Source organism: Ursus americanus, chromosome X (assembly GCF_024610735.1).
Source record: "Ursus americanus isolate L20-20 chromosome X, mUrsAme1.1.p, whole genome shotgun sequence".
NCBI lineage: Eukaryota > Metazoa > Chordata > Mammalia > Carnivora > Ursidae > Ursus > Ursus americanus.
The window spans coordinates 229,800-250,882 of record NC_142164.1 but is presented as its reverse complement, the minus strand read 5'-3'; the positions used below and the strand labels follow the sequence as shown (position 1 = coordinate 250,882).

The 21,083-nt window shown below is 37.2% G+C and overlaps 1 protein-coding gene across 1 annotated transcript in view; it reads left to right on the top strand.

The window, feature by feature from the left end:
* Positions 1-21,083, top strand: part of BRCC3 (BRCA1/BRCA2-containing complex subunit 3) — a 65,142-nt gene that overhangs the window by 30,998 nt on the left and 13,061 nt on the right. Inside the window, exon 8 of the mRNA XM_087859849.1 lies at positions 8,204-8,278. Coding sequence (XP_087715975.1) covers positions 8,204-8,278 — 75 coding nt within the window. The remainder of the gene's footprint in view (positions 1-8,203; positions 8,279-21,083) is intronic.

The following is a 21,083-nucleotide window of genomic DNA, read 5'->3' as shown; positions in this document are numbered from 1 at the left end:
TGGGTACCTACCTAGGAGTAGAATAGATAAGTATATGTGTATATGTGTTCAGCTTTAATAGATAATGCCAACAGTTTTCCAAAGTGTCTGTACCAATTTTCACTCCTAACAGCAATATTGGAAAGTTGCTTCTTCCACATCCTTGCCAATACTTGGTACTATCTGTCTTGTTCATTTTTGCCATTCTGGTGAGTGTGTGGTAGTATTGCATTGTGGCTTTAGTTTGCATTTTGTTGATCACTAATAAAGTTGAAAACCTTTCCATGCATATTTTTAGGTCTAGCCTTTTATTCTATAGGAATAGCACCTGTCTTATACATGGGTATAACCCTATGTTCATAGCCCTAAAATTAAAGTCAAATAATCAGAATGTTTTTATTTAGGTTCATAATATGTGTCTAACAATTTACTAGGTTGTATTAGTTAAAATTACATTTGGTTGAGAACTAAGCAAAAACTCCAAAAATAGTACCTTAAGCAAAGTTAAATTCTCCATCACAGAAAAGAAACAGTAAATGACTGTTATTAAAGGAAATAGGCATCTTCTATCTTGTTACTCCATTTTACAAGGTCTCCAAATAGCCCAAGATGGATGATAAACTTTCAGACCTACCATGATATTCTAAACAGCAAATGAAAGGAAGTTTTTAAAAAGATGCCCCTCTTTTTAAGGAATCTTCCAGGTAGTACATATAACTTTTTAATAAATATCTTATTAGCTAGCAAGTATACAGTAACAACTAGCTGCAAGAGATGCTAAGAAATATTTTAGCTTAAGGGGAGGGGGGTGGGGGAATGGGATAGGCTGGTGGTAGGGAGGGCACATATTGCATGGTGCACTGGGTGTTATACGCAACTAATGAATCATTGAACTTTACATCAAAAACCAGGGATGTACTGTATGGTGACTAACATAATATAATAAAAAATATTTTTAAAAAAGAAATATTTTAGCTTAGAATCAATGCACCCAGCTAAAATTAGGGCTTTTGTTTACTACAAAAGATACTTAGGGGATATTTGGAGCAGTTTCTTTTATACAGGATGTGTTGGGGAGAAATCAAGAAGTAAGAGCTGCAGTCCCTACTCCTACATAGATTCTCAAATGTATTGAGTAGTAAATACTGTAATGCAGCATTCAGCATTGTGATAGGCAATTTAAGGGACCTAAGAATCCATAAAGGAAAAGGGCAACCTGGACAGAAACAGAGAAAATATAAGATAGGAACAGAAGAAACATTGAATGAATGCATGACTAAATAATGGAAAGACTAAATGAGCATTCTGTTTTTTTTTTTCAATTGAGAACAGCTTAAAATTACACAATAATGTGAGGGAGTTACTTTAACATTTAATTGATTGTAATGATGGGTTTCACTCTTGGGGCTTAGTGCAAATATGTGTGTGTGTGTGTGTGTATTGCAAATATATAGATAGCGTGTGTGTGTGTGTGTGTACACACACTTGTATACCTTGCATTAGTAAACACCCTCTTTGAAGTTTATACTCCTATCTTTCTCAAAAGGAATAACAGTGGGATGTCCTCAGTTATCTTAGGAATGTTCTAAGCCATTAGTTGAAAAAAAAATGTCCCAATTGCACCAGATCCTCCCATCCTTAAGTGGAACATTCCTAAAGCTTATAGGTATTACATATCTAGAGATAAAGCTAACCTCCCACCATGTAAAAACAATGAAAAAATAACTTTAAAAACAATACTCATTCATCTTTGTGATATATCCATAAGGGAAGTAACTACTAGCATAAACTGTAAATTACATGCAGAGTGACATCTGCAAGATGACAGACTAGGAGAAAAACCCCAAGACCAGATGGCTTCACAGGTAAATTCTACCAAACATTCAAAGAGGAATTAATACCAATCTTTCTTAAACCCCTTTAAAACAGAAGAAGGGACACTTCCAAACTCATTTTATGAGACCAGCATTACCCTGATACCAAAGCCACATAAAGCTACTACAAGAAAAGAGTACTACAAGCAAATATCCCTAATGAACAAGGATGCAAAGATCTTTAATAAAATACCAGCAAAATGAGTTCAACAGCACATTAAAAGGATTATACACCATTAACATGTATACAAATGTGATTATCCCTGGGATATAAGGATGTTTCAACATATGCAAATAAATCAATTTAATATACCGTATTAACAGAGTGAAAGATAAAAACCACACAATCACCTCAGTTGATGCAGAAAAAGCACAAAAATTCAACAAAATAGGTATAGAAGGAACTTAATGCAATAAAGGCCACACATGAAAAACCCACAGCTAATCTTATAATCAATGGGGGGGGGAAACTGAAAGCTTTCCCTCTAAGATCCAGTGAAAGGCAAAGATACCCACTCTTGCCTCTTCTATTCAACATAGTACTGGAAGTCTTAGAGCAGTCATACAAGAAAAAGAAATAAAAGGCCTCTATATCAGAAGTAAAATTTATCTTAGATCTCAGATGACATGATCACATATGTAGAAAACCCTAAAGACTCAATAACAACAAAAACTTAGAATTAAAGTTGCAGAATACAAAACAAATATATAAAAATCAGTTGAGTTTCTATACACAAACAACAAACTACCCAAATTGGGAATACAATCCCATTCACAATACTTAGGGATAAGTATAAAATACTTAGGAGTAAGCTTAACCAAAGTTAAAGACTTGTACCCTGAAAATTATAAAATATTGATGAAGGAAAACACAGAATGGAAGGATATGCCATGTTCATGGATTGGAAGAATTAATATTGTTAAATGACCATACCACTGAAAGTGACCTAAAGAGTCAATGCATTCTCTATTAAAATCCTAATGGCATTTTTAAAAACATTTATTTATTTGAGAGAGAGAGAGGAGAGGGGCAGAGGGAGAGGGAGACAAGCAGATTCCCCACTGAGCAGGGAGTCCAACGTGGTTCTCAATCCCAGGACCATGAGATCATGACGTGAGCCAAAATCAAGAGCTGGACACTTAACCGACTGAGCCACCCAGTTGCCCCCCAGTGGCATTTTTTTTACATGAATAGAAAAAACAATCCTAAAATTCATATGGTCTCACAAAACACCCCAAATAGCTAAAGCAATCTTGAGCAAGACCGGAGATGGAGGCATCACACTGATTGGTTTCTAAATAATATTACAAAGCTACTGTAATCAAAAAGTATGATAGTGGCATAAAAAATTGACATCTAGACCAATGGAACAGATTTGAAGGCCCAGAAATAAATTCACATATCTATGGTTGATTGATCTTCAACAGGAGTGCCAAGAATCCACAATAAAATCAATACATGATTTTGGAAAACCTGAATAGCCACATGTACAAAAATGAAATTTGACCCTTTACTCACACCATATACAAAAGTCAACTCAAAATGGATTAAACTGAAACGTAAGACCTAAAACCATAAAACTACTAGAGTAAAATGTAGGAAAAAGGCTTTTTGAAGAACTTGGCAATGATTTTTTTGGATATGGCAACAAAAGCAAAAATAGGCAAGTGGGATTTCATCAAACTGAAAGTTTCTGCAGAGCAAAGGAAATAATAGAGTGAAAAGATAGAGCCTATGAAATGGGAGAAAATATTTGCAAACCACATATCTGATAAGGGGTTAATATCTAAAACATATAAGGAACTTGATATCAAAAGCCCAAATAACCCAATTAAAAAATATATGAAGGATCTGACTAGACATTTCTAAAAAGAAGACCTACGAATGGCCAACAAGTATTTGAAAAGGTACTCAGCATCATTAATTATCAAGAGTGTATATATATATACACACACACATACACAATGAATATTATTGAGCCTTGGTACAGACAGAAATCTTGCCATTTGCAACAACATGGATGAACCTAGAGGACCTTATGCTAAGTGAAATAAGCCTGACACAGAAAGACAGATACTGCGTTACCTCACCTATATTTGGAACCTTAAACAGTCAAACTCATAGAACCAGAGAGTAGAATGGTGGTTGCCAGTGGCTGAGAGGTGGGTTAAATGGGGAGATGTTGGTCAAAGGATATGAAGTTTCAGTTATGCAAGATATGAATAAATTCTGGAGAGCTAATATACAGCAATGTGACTATAGTTAACAATACTGTATTTTATACTTGAAATTGGTAAGAGGGTAACTCCTAAGTGTTCTTATCCCACCCACAATTATTTTTTTTTTAAGATTTTATTTATTTATTTGACAGAGATAGAGACAGCCAGCGAGAGAGGGAACACAAGCAGGGGGAGTGGGAGAGGAAGAAGCAGGCTCATAGCAGAGGAGCCTGACGTGGGGCTCGATCCCACAACGCCGGGATCACGCCCTGAGCCGAAGGCAGACGCTTAACCGCTGTGCCACCCAGGCGCCCCCCACCCACAATTATATTTCAATAAAGTTATTAATTGAAGTACAAAGCACTGATTTTCTCTGAACTTTGGAATGATTTAATAGAAACATTTTAAGTATTAAGAACACATTTATTTATTTTTTTAATAATTTTTTATTATGTTAGTCACCATACAGTACATCATTAGTTTTTGATGTAGTGTTCCATGATTCATTATTTGCGTATAACACCCAGTGTTCCATGCAATATGTGCCCTCCTTAATACCCATCACCGTCTTATCCCAATCCCCCACCACCCTCCCCAAGAACAAATTTATTTTTGTAGGATGGTGAAGATTAGTGGTCTGAAAAATGTATTTGGGAGTGCACTGTTGGAGGGAAAACTTTTTAGCTGGAAATTAATCCTCCATGTAAGTGCTACCAGAGTTTCAGAATATGTTTGTCACTGTGTTCTCAATAAATGGTGCAAATGCTATAAAAGAGTGCTACTATAATGGAAGAAAAGAGAAGAATTGGATTCTCAGTCACTAGAGACAGTCACTAGTGCTTTAAAAGGTCGAAGAGTGTCTTTCAGAAATTTGAGTCTGTGGAAATAAAGTGGCTCATCCAAGACCATGTGGCTGGGCAAGTGCAGGGCCAGTGCTTACTCTGTGTCTCCTTTTAAGAATGTCATGGCCCAGGGACTCCTGTGTGGCTCAGTCAATTAAGCATCTGCATTCTGCTCAGGTCATGATGCCAGCATCTTGGGATTGAGTCCCGCATTGGGCTCACTGCTCAGTGGGGAGTCTGCTTCTCCCTCTCCCTCTGCCCCTCCCTGCTTGTGCTTCCGCTCTCTCTTTCTGTCAAATAAATAAGTAAAATCTTTTAAAAAAAAGAAATAGATTTTGATTGGTCTAGAAGCAGATGATACTTCTCTTCCTCTGTTGTTTGAATTCCTGAGCCTGTTTTCCTTCTGACTTTATTGGGTTACAAATGATCTAGAACCTACATATGAACAATGAAAATTATGGCACCCATTGACTGTTCTGGGTTTTTTTTTTAACCATCTTAATCTTCAAGACCTTATTTTGGCTGCATAGTGCTATTTTTTCTTGCTTGTTTATTTTTTAAACAGCTTCGTTAAGGCATAATTTATAAACAAAGATCTACACATGTTTAATATATACAATTTGATGAGTTTGGACATATGTAAATAGATGTGATACCATCACCACAATCAAGGTAATAGACATTTCCAGTACCTCCAAATTTTCCCTGTGTCCTTTGTGGGTTTTTTGTTTGTTTGATTCTTTTTTTTTTTTTTTTTGTGGTAAGAAGAGAACATGAGATCTACCCTCTTAACAAATTTTGAAATGCACCATACCTTACTGTTAACTAGAGACACCATGTTAAACAGTAGATCTTTAGAATTTATTCATGTAGCATTACTGAAGCTTTATGCCCATTGAATAACAGCCCCTTTATATCTTCCCCCATCGCCTGCAGCCACTACTGTATTCTCTGCTTCTATGAGTTTGACTATTTTAGATGCCTCATATAAGTGGAATCATGTAGTATTTGTCAGTTATGGTAATTTATAGTTTCCTAGAAAATTATCCATTTCATCTGTTTTCTATTCTTTGGGTTTGAGGATATATGTATTAACATATAAAAAAATTTTGGGGGGGGCACCTGGGTGGCCTAGTGGGTTGAGCACCTGCCTTCTATTTGGGTCATGATCCCTGGGTCCTGGGATCAAGCCCCACATCGGGCTGCCTGCTCAGTGGGGAGTCTGCTTCTCCCTCTCCCTCCGCCCCTCCTCCCTGCTCATGCTGTTGCTCTCACTCTCTCTCAAATAAATAAATAAAATCTTTTTAAAAAATTTAAAAAACCTGTTTTATTTTCTTTGTATCATTTATCACTAATGTAAATTAGTTATTTGTTTATTATTTACAGTCTCTTTCCCCCAATTAAATTGTTGTCTCCATGATTGTGGGGACCTTGTCTGTCTTGTTGACTAACAACTAGAGCAGGGCCTGCCACATGGTAGCCATTCAGTAAATATTTTTGAGTGGATGATTGTGTGATCTGTTTCTTTGAGTATGTCCCCTTTTCCATTGCTAATGCTGTTTACTTGTGTTTTCTCCTTTTTTCTTGATTCTGTTGCCGGAGGCTTGTATATTTTGTTGGTTTTTTCAAAGGACCAGCTTTAAGTTCTGTAGATTAATCCAGTTTCTTACCTTTTTTAAAAAAATTTGCTTTTTTTCTTTATTTCTTCCTTCTGTTTTCTGTATGTTTTATTGTTGCTGTGTTGTTTTCATTGTTATCTTCATTCTAAGTTCTTGTGATAAAGGACGCCTGGGTGGTTCAGTTGGTTAAGTGTCTGCCTTTGGCTCAGGTCATGATCCCAGGGTCCTGGGATCGAGCCCCCATGGGCTCCCTGCTCAGTGGGGAATCTGGCTTCTCCCTCTGCCTGCTGCTCCCCCTGCTTTGTGCTTTCTCTCTCTCAGGTAAACAAATAAAATCTTTAAAAAGATAAATTTTTGAGATGAAAACTAAGTTTATTTTCTGTCTCCCTTGTTTTTTGATAAATACTGTTAATGCTATAAATTTTCCTCCTCACTTTTGCTTCATTCCGTAGGTTCCAGTGGCTTTTGTTTGTTTGTTTACTTCTGATTTATATTTTTCAGTTTTTATTTTCTCTTCAACCCGAGTTATTTAGAAGTGCATTTAAAAATTTCCAGATGTATAGGTCTGGGAGGGGGTAGATTTTATTTACTTATTTATTTTGCTATTACATTAATTTTTTTATTTTTTTAAGAGAGAGTGAAAGTGTGGGGCAGAGAGGGGCAGAGGGAGAGGGAGAGAGAGAATCTTAGGCAGGCTCCATGTCCAGCACAGAGGGCGCTGCAGGGCTTGATCTCATGATCTGAGATCATGATCTGAGCTGAAATCAAGAGTTGGATGCTTAACAGACTAAGCCACCCTGGTGCCCCATAATTTTTAACATGTTATGGTAACTGTGGCCCAGGTGATATCAGCTTTATGGAAATTTTTGGATATTTCCTTTGTTACCTAGAAAAAGAGGTCCACAGACTACATCCTATAGGCCACAAGGGCCCTGTGCCTATTTTGGAAATCAATTTTTATTGGAACACAGCTACACTCATTTTATTTACCAGTTAAAATTGCACAACTGGGTGGTTGTGACAGAGACCCTGTGGCTCACGCAGCTGAAAACATTTACTGTCTGGGCTTTTCATAAAAAGTTTGCTGACCCCTGACTTAAAACATGGTCAAGTTTTGTACTTTTCATATGCATCAAAAACTATGTATATTGTCTCTTGGGTACAAGTCCCTTATATCCTTATTAGAACAAGCTTGTTAAGTTATGTTATAGTGATCCTTATATCCTTTCTCATAGTTTGTGGTTTTGATTATACATATCTGAGAGAGATGTATATAAACCTCCCATCCACTTCTATGTTTTAGTCAGGGTTAGGTTTATATATTTTGAAGCTGCATCATTATTACATAAGGAGTTTATAAAGGTTCGTAACTATTATATTGTCCTGTTGTGTTTTCCTTCATAAAATATGAAATAGCCTTCTTTGACCATTTACACATTTATGTATGTATGCCTTAAAATATTTCTAAAGATTATTATTGTTCCTGTCAGGTTTAGGTTGAACTATGTATATTAGGGGGAAAATTAAATAATAACAGTTTAAACAAGAAAGATTATTTCTTTCTTGGGTAGAAGTCTGGAGATATGTATTCCAGGGCTCTGTTATGTCATCAGGGACCCAGGCTCCTATCTTCTGCTTCACCATCTTGGTATATGGTTTTCATCCTAAGGTCCCCTCATGGTCCACGAGACTTCTGGAGTTCCAGCCAGCACATCTCCATTGAGGGCCAGAAGGAAGAGGAAAGGTAGGAGGGCAAAAAGGGGCCCATCCTAGCTCAGCCAATTTCTAGTAAATGACCTCAGAAATCCCAGAAAACTATTCCATTTCCATCTCAATAGCAGAACTTAGTGAAGTAGCCACACCTAAGCAGGGAGGCCTGTCAGGTAGCTTTGCCTTGACTAAAAATTGGCATTCTGTTACCAAGGAGGAAGGTGAGACTGGACATTTGTGTCTGCCACTGCTTGTTGCATGTTGCTGTTTTTGTTAGTAGCCTTTTCCTTTTATAACTTTTTCCATTCCTTCATTGTCAGCCTTCCTCAGTTACTTTGTTTCAGGTATGTCTCTTGTAAATAGGATATAACAAGATCTTGAGTTATTTGGTTTTAAACAATCAGAACATCTGTCTTAATAGGTGAGTGTAATGCATTCATTTTATTATCATTGTTGCAATTGTGTTTTTTGCCTTCTGTTTGCCATGCTTTCTATTTAATTCTTTTTACTTTTCCTGCCATTTGTTACACTGAATTTTCTGGGTTTTTTTTTCTTTCTGTTTTAGAAGTTGTGTGTACTGTTTTAATTCTTTTAGTTATTATTCTTAGTGTTTTTTAACATCGTTTTAAAATCATTTCAAATTTACAGAAAAGTTGCAAGAATAGTACTAAAGGATTCCTGTGTGCCCTTTACCCAGATTCCTCAAATGTGAGCATTTATCATATTTCCATTATCATTTTTTCCTTATACCTACGAATAGTGTTTCCTGAACCATTTGAGAGTAAGTTATATCTACGATGCCCCTTCAGTGGACATTTCCTAAAGAACAGGTACATTCTCTTACGTAACAACAATAAAAGAATCAATTTCAGTACATTAAAATTCATACAATTCTATTACCTAGTCCATAGATAGTATTCAAATTTCACCAGTTTTCTTAATAACAGCACTTTATTTTGGTCCTGGTTGCAGGTTCACACATTGCATATCATGATCATGACTCTGTAGTCTCCTTTGATCTTCTGTGAGTGTACTACTTTTGAAGACTGTAGGCTAGTTATTTTGGAAAATGTCCCTCATTTTGGATTTGTTTATATTATTCATGATGAGATGCAGATTACTCACTTTTGGCAAAGCTACCACAAAGGTGATGTTGTATTCTTCTCAGTGATTTGTATCAGGAGGCATATGGTATCAATTTGTCCCATAACTGGTGGTTTCAACTTTGACTGGATGCTTAAGGTAGTATCTGTGAAGTTTTCCGCTATAAAGTTACTCTTCTTCCCTTTGAAATGAATAAGTATATTGTGGGAAGTTTTAGCATTCATCAGCGATTCTTTCCTAAATTATTTATTACTAAGATGATTATCAAAGGCAAGTTTCTAATTCCATCATTCCTTTTACATTTACCAGTTGGCACTCTACTCCCAGGAAGGGCTTTTCCTGCCCATTTCTTTATTTTTTTCATTTATTTATTTATATTTGTGTGTATATTTGGATTCTTATTTTATTCAGTGGATAATCCATTATTATCATTAGCTATTTTGAGGCACACATTGTTTCAGAATCAACCAGTGGAAGCCCCTTCCATGTTCTTTTGATATGTTCTCATTATTCTTTGAGTACTACTTGATTTTCTGGCACAAGAAGATGTTCCATTTTCATCTTCTTCTTTTCTGGATTCAGCATTTCTCCAAGGAGGCTTGGTTCCTTTTATTTTTTAACAGCATAATTGAGGTATAATTGGCATACAATAAACTGCATGTGTTTACAATAGACAATTTGATAAGTTTTGACATGTACATACCTGTACATACCATCACCATAATCAAGATAATGAAAATATCCATCACCCTCAAACTTGTCTTAGTGCCCCTTTGCAGTTTTCCTTATCACTCCCTGTCCCTCCTGCAACCCCAGAAGCCCTGATATGTAATCACTGTAGAGTAGTCTGCATTTTTTTAGGGAAAAAATATACATATATGTGGAATAATAGACTATGTACTTTTTGTCTGTCTCATTTCATACACCAGAATTATTTTGAGATTCATGTATATTATAGCATGTATCAATAGTTTACATCTTTTATTATGGAAAAGTATTAAATTATATAAATATTACCACAATTTGTTTTTTCATTTGCCTGTTGATAGACATTTGACTTACTTGCAGTTTTGGTTTATCACAAATAAAGCTACTTTGAACCTCTGTGTACAAGTCTTTGTATGGATATGTGCTCTCTCTTCCCTTGGGGAGATACCTACAGACAGACTGGTTGAATTATACGGCATATGTATATTTAAGTTTTTAAGAAATTGCAGACTGTTTTCCAAAATAGCCTGAGATTTTTTAAAAAATATTTTTGTATTATTTCATGTTAGTCACCATGCAGTACATCCCTGGTTTTTGATGTAAAGTTCGATGATTCATTAGTTGCGTATAACACCCACTGCTCCATGCAACATGTGCCCTCCTTAATACCCATCACTAGCCTATCCCAATCCCCATCCCCCTCCCCTCTGAAGCCCTCAGTTTGTTTCTCAGAGTCCATAGTCTCTCATGTTTCATTCCCCCTTCTGATTACCCCCCCATTCTTTATCCCTTTCTTCTCTTACCGATCTTCCTAGTTCTTATGTTCCATAGATGAGAGAAACCATATGATAATTGTCTTTCTCTGCTTGACTTATTTCACTTAGCATTATCTCCTCCAGTGCCGTCCATGTTGCAGCAAATGTTGAGAAATCGTTCTTTTTGATAGCTGAGTAATATTCCATTGTATATATGGACCACATCTTCTTAATCCAGTCATCCGTTGAAGGGCATCTCGGCTCCTTCCACGATTTAGCTATTGTGGACAATGCTGCTATGAACATAGGGGTGCATATGGCCCTTCTCTTCACTACATCTGTATCTTTGGGGTAGATACCCAGTAGTGCAATGGCTGGATCATAGGGTAGCTCAATTTTTAACTTTTTAAGGGACCTCCATACTGTTTTCCAGAGTGGCTGTACCAACTTGCATTCCCACCAACAATGTAGGAGGGATCCCCTTTCTCCACATCCTCTCCAGCAATTGTTGTTTCTTGCCTTGTCTATTTTTGCCATTCTAACTGGCGTAAGGTGGTATCTCAGTGTGGTTTTGATTTGAATTTCCCTGACGGCTAATGATTTTGAACATTTTTTCATGTGTCTATTAGCCATTTGTATGTCTTCATTGGAAAAGTGTCTGTTCATATCTTCTGCCCATTTTATGATTTGTTTGTTTCTCGTGTATTGAGTTTGAGAAGTTCTTTGTAGATCTTGGATACCAGTCTTTTATCTGTAGTATCATTTGCAAATATATTCTCCCATTCCGTGGGCTGCCTCTTAGTTTTTTTGACTGTTTCCTTGGCTGTGCAGAAGCTTTTTATCTTGATGAAGTCCCACAAGTTCATTTTTTCTTTTGCTTCTCTTGCCTTTGGAGATGTGTCATGAAAAAGGTTGCTGTGGCCGATGTCGTAGAGGTTGCTGCCTATGCTCTCCTCTAGGATTTTGATGGATTCCTGTCTCACATCGAGGTCTTTCATCCATTTGGAGTTTATTTTTGTGTATGGTGTGAGAGAGTGGTCAAGTTTCATTCTTTTGCATGTAGCTGTCCAATTTTCCCAGCACCATTTATTGAAGACACTGTCTTTTTCCCACCAGATGTTTTTTCCTGCTTTATCAAAGATTAGTTGTCCAAAGAGCTGAGGGTCCATTTCTGGGTTCTCTATTCTGTTCCATTGGTCTATGTGTCTGTTTTTGTGCCAGTACCATGCTGTCTTTGTGATCACAGCTTTGTAGTACACCTCGAAATCCGGCATTGTGATGCCCCCAGCTCTGTTTTTCCTTTTCAACAGTTCCTTGGTGATTCAGGGCCTTTTCTGGTTCCACACAAATTTAAGGACTATTTGTTTCAGTTCTTTGAAAAATGTCATTGGTACTTTGATCGCGATAGCATTGAAAGTGTAGATTGCTCTGGGTAGCATGGACATTTTAACTATGTTAATTCTTCCGATCCATGAGCATGGAATATTTTTCCATCTTTTTGTGTCTTCTTCAATGTCTTTCAAGAGTGATTTGTAGTTTCTAGAATATAGGTCTTTTACATCTCTGGTTAAGTTAATTCCCAGATAGCATATGATTTTTGGTGTGATTGTAAATGGGATGGATTCCCTAATTTCTCTTTCTTCAGTCTCATTGTTTGTGTATAGAAATACAACTGATTTCTGAGCATTGATTTTGTATCCCGCCACATTACTGAATTGCTCTATAACTTCTAGTAGTTTGGGAGTGGCTTCTTTTGGGTTTTCCATATAGAGTATCATGTCATCTGTGAAGAGAGACAGTTTGACCTCTTCTTTGCCGATTTGGATACCTTTTATCCCTTTTTGTTGTCTGATTGCTGTCGCAAGGACATCTAGTACTATGTTGAATAATAGTGGCGAGAGTGGGCATCCTTGTCGTGTTCCTGATCTTAAGGGAAAGGCTTCCAGCTTTTCCCCATTGAGAATGATATTTGCTGTAGGCTTTTCATAGATGGTTTTTATGAGATTGAGGAATGTACCCTCTATCCCTACGCTCTGAAGGGTTTTAATCAGGAAAGGATGCTGTATTTTGTCAAATGCTTTTTCTGCATCATTTGAGAGGATCATATGATTTTTGGCTTTTTTCTTGCTGATAAAGTCTATGACACTGATAGATTTGCGAATGTTGAACCACCCTTGCATCCCAGGGATGAATCCCACTTGGTCATGATGGATAATCCTTTTTATGTACTGTTGGATTGTATTAGCAAGGATCTTGCTGAGAATTTTGGCGTCCATATTCATCAGGGATATCGGTCTGTAATTCTCCTTTTTGATGGGGTCTTTGCCTAGTTTGGGGATCAAGGTAATATTGGCCTCATAGAATGAGTTTGGTAGCTTTCCTTCTGTTTCTATTTTTTGAAATAGCTTTAGGAGAATAGGTATTATTTCTTCTTTGAATGTTTGGTAGAATTCCCCGGGAAAACCATCAGGCCCTGGCGTTTTGTTTTTTGGAAGGTTTTTAATCACTGTTTCAATCTCTTCATAATTAATTGGCCTGTTTAAAAAATCAATTTCTTCCTGTTTCAGTCTTGGTAGCTTATAGGTTTCCAGGAAGGCCTCCATCTCTTTCAGATTGCTTAATTTATTGGCATAAAGCTGTTGATAAAAGTTTCTAATAATCCTTCCAATTTCATTGGTGTTGGTTGTGACCTCTCCCTTTTCATTCATAATTTTATTAATTTGGGTCTTTTCTCTATTCTTTTGGATAAGTCTTGCCAGTGGTTTGTCAATTTTATTTATTCTTTCAAAGAACCAGCTTCTAGTTCTGTTGATGTGCTCTACTGTGCTCTTGGTTTCTAATTCATTGATCTCTGCTCTAATCTTGATCAACTGCTTTCTCGTGCATGGATTAGGCCTGTCCCTCTGTTGCTGTTCCAGCTTCTTGAGGTGAGAATATTAAAACTGCATTTTAGATTTTTCTATTCTTTTGAGTGAGGCTTGGATGGCTATGTATTTTCCCCTTAGGACTGCCTTTGCAGTGTCCCATAGGTTTTGGACTCTTGTGTTTTCATTCTCGTTGGTCTCCATAAATTGTTTAAATTGATTTTTGATTTCCTGGTTTATCGAATCATTCTTGAGCAGGATGGTTCTTAGTCTCCAAGTGTTTGAGTTTCTTCCAAATTTTTCCTTGTGGTTGAGTTCCAATTTCAAAGCATTGTGGTCTGAGAATATGCAGGGAATACTTTCAGTCTTTTGGTATCGGTTGAGACCTGTTTTGTGACCCAGAACATGGTCTATTCTTGAGAATGTTCCATGGGCATTAGAATAGAATGCGTATTCTTTTGTTCTGGGGTCTAGTGTTCTATATATATCTATGAGGTCCAACTCGTCGAGTATGGCATTCAAAGCTCTTCTTTCTTTGTTGATTTTGTGCTTAGGTGATATGTCTTTTGCTGAGAGCAGAGTTTTGATGTCCCCTACTATTAACGTTTTTTTATCTATATGTCTCTTTATTGTGGTTAAGAGTTGGCTTGTGTATGTTGCTGCTCCCCTGTTGGAGGCATATAAATTTATAATTGTCATATCCACTTGTTGGATACATCCTTTAAGAATAATATAGTGCCCTTCTGTATCTCTAACTATAGTCTTTAGTTTAAAATCCATTCTGTCTGATATGAAAATTGCTACCCCAGCTTTCTTTTGGGGTCCATTGGCATGAAAGATGGTATTCCATCCCTTTACTTTCAGTCGGGATGTATCTTTAGGTTCAAGATGAGTCTCTTGTGGACAGCAGATGGATGGGTCATGTCTTTTTATCCAATCTGCAACCCTGTGGCGCTTTATGGGAGCATTTAGGCCATTTACATTGAGACTGATTATTGAGAGATATGATTTTAATGATGCCATGTTGCCTGTAAAGTCTTTGTTTCTATAGATTGTGACTTTCTGTTCTGTATCACTCTTGGGGCTTTTTTACTTTTATAGAACCCCCCTTAATATCTCCTGTAGGGCTGGTTTTGTGGTTACGAAATTGGTCAATGACTGGCGTTTCTGGAAGGTCTTTATCTCTCCATCAATTCTGAATGACAGCCTTGCTGGATAAAGGATCCTTGGCTGCATGTTTTTCTCTGAAAGAGCTTTAAAAATGCCCCCCCCCAACCCTTTCTCTCACTCCAGGTCTGTGTAGACAGGTCTGATGTAATTCTGATGCCTTTGCCTTGGTACATGAGAAATTTCTTTGCCCTGGCCGCTTTTAATACTGTATCCTTGGATCTAATATTTGCGAATGCACTATGACGTGACGTGGTGTAGGTTTGTCGTGGTTGAACTTGGGAGGGGTCCTCTCTGCATCTTGGACACGAATACTTGTTTCCCTTGCTAGATTAGGGAAGTTTTCAGCTACAATTTGTTCAAATATCTCTTCTAGACCTCTGTTTTTCTCCACCCCCTCGGGGATGCCGATGATTCTGACATTGGATCATTTCATTGAGTCAGTGATCTCCTGTAACGTACATTCGTGGGCGTGGATTTTTTTAAGTCCAGATTCTATTTTCGCTTTTTCTTCTACTAACCCATCCTCCAATTTGCTAATACGTTCTTCTGCCTCAGTGACCCTGGCCATCAGAGCCTCTAGTTTTGACTGCATTTGGCTCATAGAATTTTTAATTTCTGCCAGATTCGCTCTCATTTCCGCCCTTAGAGATTCTATATTCTCATTAACATTTTCGTTAATACTTTTTTCAAGTCTACACATCATATTGACCATTGTTACTCTGAACTCCATTTCTGATAATTTGGTTATATCCATATCCATCAGTTCTGTGGCAGAGGCCACAGAGTCATTGTCTTTTCTTTGCTGGGGGTATTTCTCCTTCTCGTCATTCTGATGAGGAGAGGTTGCAGGGTTGTCCACAGCCCAAATTATTGACCGGGACCCAGGCAGTGTGCTCTTGTTTTATAGGGACCTTAGGGATGTGGGCTTCTTGATTTTTCAGCCTGCCTTCTGGGGGAGGGGCCTGCCACGCTGATACTCAGGCAACCCTGTTTGGGTAGAGTCTCCATGTCCCCTGCGAAGGGGAATGGGGATGGGCATGCTGTGAGCCAGTATTTCCAGGCTTTTGTTCTCTGGCGGCTTTCCCTGGCGGTTTGCTGTGCCTCTTCTGAGAGTCAGAGCAGCAGTGGCCGAATCTCAGCCTCTGTCTCTGAACAGACGGATCACAGACCATTCTCCACTGATGTTCTGGCCACTTTAACTCTGTTTCTGTTGGTGCTGCTCAACCCTGCAGCGTCCGGGGATGTGCACCCCACAGCCGGCGTCCCAGCCCTCACTTCCAGGGCCGGTGCGTCTCTGTCCTTCGTGTTTCTAACACCACCAGCAGCTCCCGCGCGCTCCAGAGCTCTGTTTCAGTGTGGTTCGCGCGCACTCCGGAGCTCCAGTTTTCAGTCTGGTGGTGCGCGTTCCCCGGCTCACGGTCTCAGTCCGCTCTCTCTCTCGGGTGCCAGTCCGCGAGTCCACCCGATCCCCCGTGCAGGTGGCTACCGCTTCCCGGCGCCCGAACGTGGCGGCTTTCTCCCCCTTCCATTTCTCTTACAATATCTGTGCGCGGTTTCACAGTTCCCGGCTTCCTACCTCAATACTCATCGCTGGAGATGTTCGTTTGTAGAGATCCAGATGTATCTTCCTGCGTCTCAGGTTCATTCCATGGGTGTTCAGGATGGTCTGGTACCTATCGAGCTCGACTCAGGGGACCAGCTGAAAAAGGGGTCCCCTACTCCTCCATCTTAACTCCTCATCCTGAGATTTTTTATTCGGATTATATTGAATATGGATCATTTTGGGGAGAATTGACATCTTAATAATATTGAGTGTTCCAATTTATGAACATGTTATATCTCTCCATTTATTTTGGTCTTTAATTTTCTCAATAATGGTTTGTACATTTCTGCATACAAGTCTTGCATATCTTTTGTCAGATTCATCCCTACACATTTCATATTTTTATCCATTGTAAATGCTTTAATTTTAATCTCAATTTCCTATTGCTCATTGCTACTGTATAAAAATACAACTGATTTTTGTATACCGAGTTTACATCCTACCTTTCTAAATTCAATTGTTAATTTTAGTACCTTTTTTGAGGAGTCCTTGGATTACTCACATAGGTTGTCATTTGTGAATAAAGGCAGTTTTACTCCTTTCTTTCCAATCCGGATGCCCTCTGTTTATTTTTCTTACCTTACTGCATTCATTGGAATCTCTAATAAACTGCTGAATACAGCTGTTGGGAGAGTTTTTGTAGAATTGATAGTCTTTCTTCCTTAAGTATTTGGTAGAATTCACCAGTCAAGACTTCTGGGCCTGAAATCTTCATTGTGGGAAGCTTTTCAACTACCAATTTGATTTATTTAATAGATATAGGGCTATTCAGGTTATATATTTCTTCTTGAGCGAGCTTTGGTCATTCATATCTTTCAAGGGACTTATTCATTTCATCTAAGTAGTTGAATTTATTGGCATAAAGTTGTTAGAATAATATCTTTTATTGTTTATTATCTGTAAAATCATTGTAATGTCATCTCTCTTGTTACTATATTGGTAATTTGTTTCTCTTTTCTGGTAAGTCTGGCTATATGTAACAATTTTATTGAATATCTCAAAAAATCACTTTTGTTTCATTGGTTTTCTCTGTTGATCTGTGTACTGTTCCATTTATGTCAACTCTGATATGTTATTTCTTTCTCTTTGTTTACTTTGTTCACTTGTTCTTTTCTCTATTTCTTCTCTTCTATTTGTTTTAAGGTGTGTGAAAGCTGAGTTCATTTGTTTGAGATCTATTTTCCTTTTTTATAGAAATTTATTTAAATTTCCAAGTACTCCTTTAGTTGCATCTTATACATCTTGCTGTGTTTTCCATTTTTATTCAGTTCAGAATAATTTGTAACTTTCCTTTTGACTTCCTCATTGATCCATAGGTTATATATGTATGTATTATTCAGTTTTATTAAGATATAATTACATAAAACATTGTATAAGTTTTAGGTGTAAAGCATAATGATTTGATACATGTATATATTGCAAAATAATTGGCACAAGTTTAGTCAACATCCATCATCTTTCATAGTTACAAATTGCTTTTGTGTGTGTGTGTGTGTGTGTGTGGTGAAAACTTTTAAGATTTATTCTCTTAGTAACTGTCAAATAATACAATATCGTTAACTATAGTCATCATGTTGTACATTACACCCCCAGGACTTACGTCTGTTTTAGTTAGATGAATTTACATATTAAAGAAAATTATTTTAGAATTAGATAGCAAAGGAAACCCAATTCTGTGCTCTATGCAAGAGTCAAACAAAACACAAAGATTCAAAATGGCTAAAAATAAACAGATGGACAAAAATATATCAGGAACATGGGAACAGTAAGAAAGCAGGGGTGGCAATCACAGCAAGATCAAGATCAAAGGCAAGGAAGCCCACTATTTTTTTTCTTTATTTCTTCTTTTTCTTTGGGTGTATTTTCACTGAGATACTTTTTCCATATTTTATTTTATTTTTTTAAGTTTAAGTTTTTATTTTCACTCCAGTTAGTTAACATACAGTGTAGTATTAGATTCTGGCGTACAGTATAGTGATTCAACACTTTCATACAACCCCTGGTGCTCATCACAAGTGCCCTTCTTATTCTCCGTCACCTATTTCACCCATCCCGCACCAACCTCCCCTCTGGTAGCCATCAGTCTGTTCTCTATAGTTAAGAGTCTTTTTCTTGGTGTGCCTCCTCTCTTTTTTCCCCCCTTTGTTCATTTGGTTTGTTTCTTAAATTCCACACAAGTGAAATCACATGGTATTTGTCTTTCTCTGACTGACTTATTTCACTTAGCATAATACTCTGTAGCTCCATTCATGTCATTGCAAATGGCAGGATTTCATTCTGTTTGATGGCCAAATAGTACTCCATTGTGTATATATACCACATCTTCTTCATCCATTCATCTGTCAGTGGATACGTGGGCTGTTTCCATACTTTGGCTATTGTTGATAATGCTGCTATAAACATCAGGGTCCAGGTTTCCCTTTGAATTAGTATGTTTGTATTCGTTAGGTAAATACTTGGTGCAATCGTGGGATTGTAGGATAGATCTATTTTTAACTTTTTGAGGAACCTCCATACTGATTTCCACAGTAGCTGTACCAGTTTGTATTCCCACCAAAAGTATGAGAGGATTCCTTTTCCTCCACATCCCCACCAGCACCTGTTGCTTCTTGTATTTTTTATTTTAGCAGTTCTGGCAGATGTGAGCTGATATTGTAGTTTTGATTTGTATTTCCCTGATGCTGAGTGATGTTGAGCATCTTTTCATATGTCTGTTGGCCATTTGTATGCCTTCTTTGGAGAAATGTCTATTCAGGTCTTCTGCTCATTTTTCTAATTGGATGATTCATGTTTTGGGGTTGAGTTTTATAAGTTCTTTCTATATTTTGGATACTAACCTTCTATCAGATATGTGATTTGCAAATATCTTCTCCCATTCAGTAGGTTACCATTTCCAGTGCTCTTCATTTCTTTGTTTCTGTCTGTTACCATTTCTTTCTTCTTGAAGAATGTCCTTTAATGTTTTTGGTAGTGTAAGTCTTCTGGTGAAGTACTCTTTCAACTTTCATATGTCTGAAAAAAGTCTAATTCCATCTTTAAAAAATATTTTAAAGAACTCTGGGGTAGCCATTTTTGTCTTTCAGAACCATAAAGATATTTCTCAACCATCCAATGAGAAACTGGCTATCATCTTTACCTTTGTTTCTGTTTACTTAATATGACTTTTTTTCTGACTTCTCTTAAGATTTTCTCTTTTTCACTAGTTTTAAGCTATTTGATTATAGTGTGCCATGGTGTAATTGTTTTCATGTGTTCTGTACTTGGGTTTCATTGTGCTTAGACATGTGGATTTACATTTTTCATCAAATTTACAAAAAGCTATTATTTCTACAAGTTTTTTTTTTCTTTTCCACTCTCTCGTTTTCTTTGGATATTCCAATTATACACATATTTGGCCACTTGACATTGTCTCACAGTTCTCTGATGCTCTGTTCTTTGTTTTTTGGTCTTTTTTTCTATCTGTGATTTATTTTATATAGTTTCTATTGCTATGTCTTCAAGTTCACTAATCTTTCCTTCTGTAATGTTTAATTTCCTGTTGATCCTATCCATGTTCAATTTTTCCTCTACCTTCCTGAACACACACAGAGTATTTATAATGATAATGGTTATTTTAAGAAGCTTGTCTGCTAATTCTTTCATCTTTGATATTTCTAGCTCTGTTTCGGTCTGCTAATTCTTTCATCTTTGATATTTCCAGCTCTATTTCAGTTGACTTATTTTTTTCTTGTGTATGGGTCAGATTTTTCTGCTTCTTCCTATGCTTAGTAATTTTATATGAATGCTAGATACTGTTAATTTTACTAAATGTCCCTTTGAGGTTTCATATCTAGCCAGAAAGCACTTTGCTTATCAGCTTTCTTTTATTGTTAGAAAGAAAACTCATGTATCTGACCTTAGTTTTTTTCTTTCTAAAGAAAAGTTAATAGGCTTCTGAAACTCTAAGGAATGTTTTCTCACCAAAAATTAAGAAATGTTTAATTGAATAGATTGGGAGGTGTGGAGAAAGAAAAATGAGTTAGACCACTCATTCCTGGAATTGGAATCCTGGATTCCTTGGAATCACCTGAGTAGTTTAAAAAATGCACTGAGCCAATCTGAAAAGGCTATGTACTACATGATTCCAAGTATAAGACATGCTATAAAAGGAAAGGAAAAACTATGGAGACAATTAAAAAAAGATAAGTGGTTGCCAGGGGTTAGGGAGGAGAGAGGGTTGAATAGGGAGCATAGGGGATTTTTTAGGGCAGTGAAATTAATCTGTATGATGTTATAATGGTGGATACATGCCATTATATATTTGTGAAAACCCACAGAATGTACAACCCCAAGAGTGAATCCTTTTTTTAAAAAAAAAGATTTATTTATTTATTTATTTATTTATTTATTTATTTGAGAGAGAGAGAGAGCAGGAGGGAGAGGAAGAAGGTGAGAGAATCTGAAGCAGACTCTGTGCCAAGTACAGAGCCCGATGTGGGGCTTGATCATGACCTGAGCTGAAACCAAGAGTCAGACACTTAACCAACTGAGCCACCCAGGTGCCCCAGTATATGTGAATTTCTTACCTGTTTCCCCTGAGGGGAGAGAATGGAAACTGAGGGCCACTAGTGAACACTAAGTTAGAACAAGTGAGCA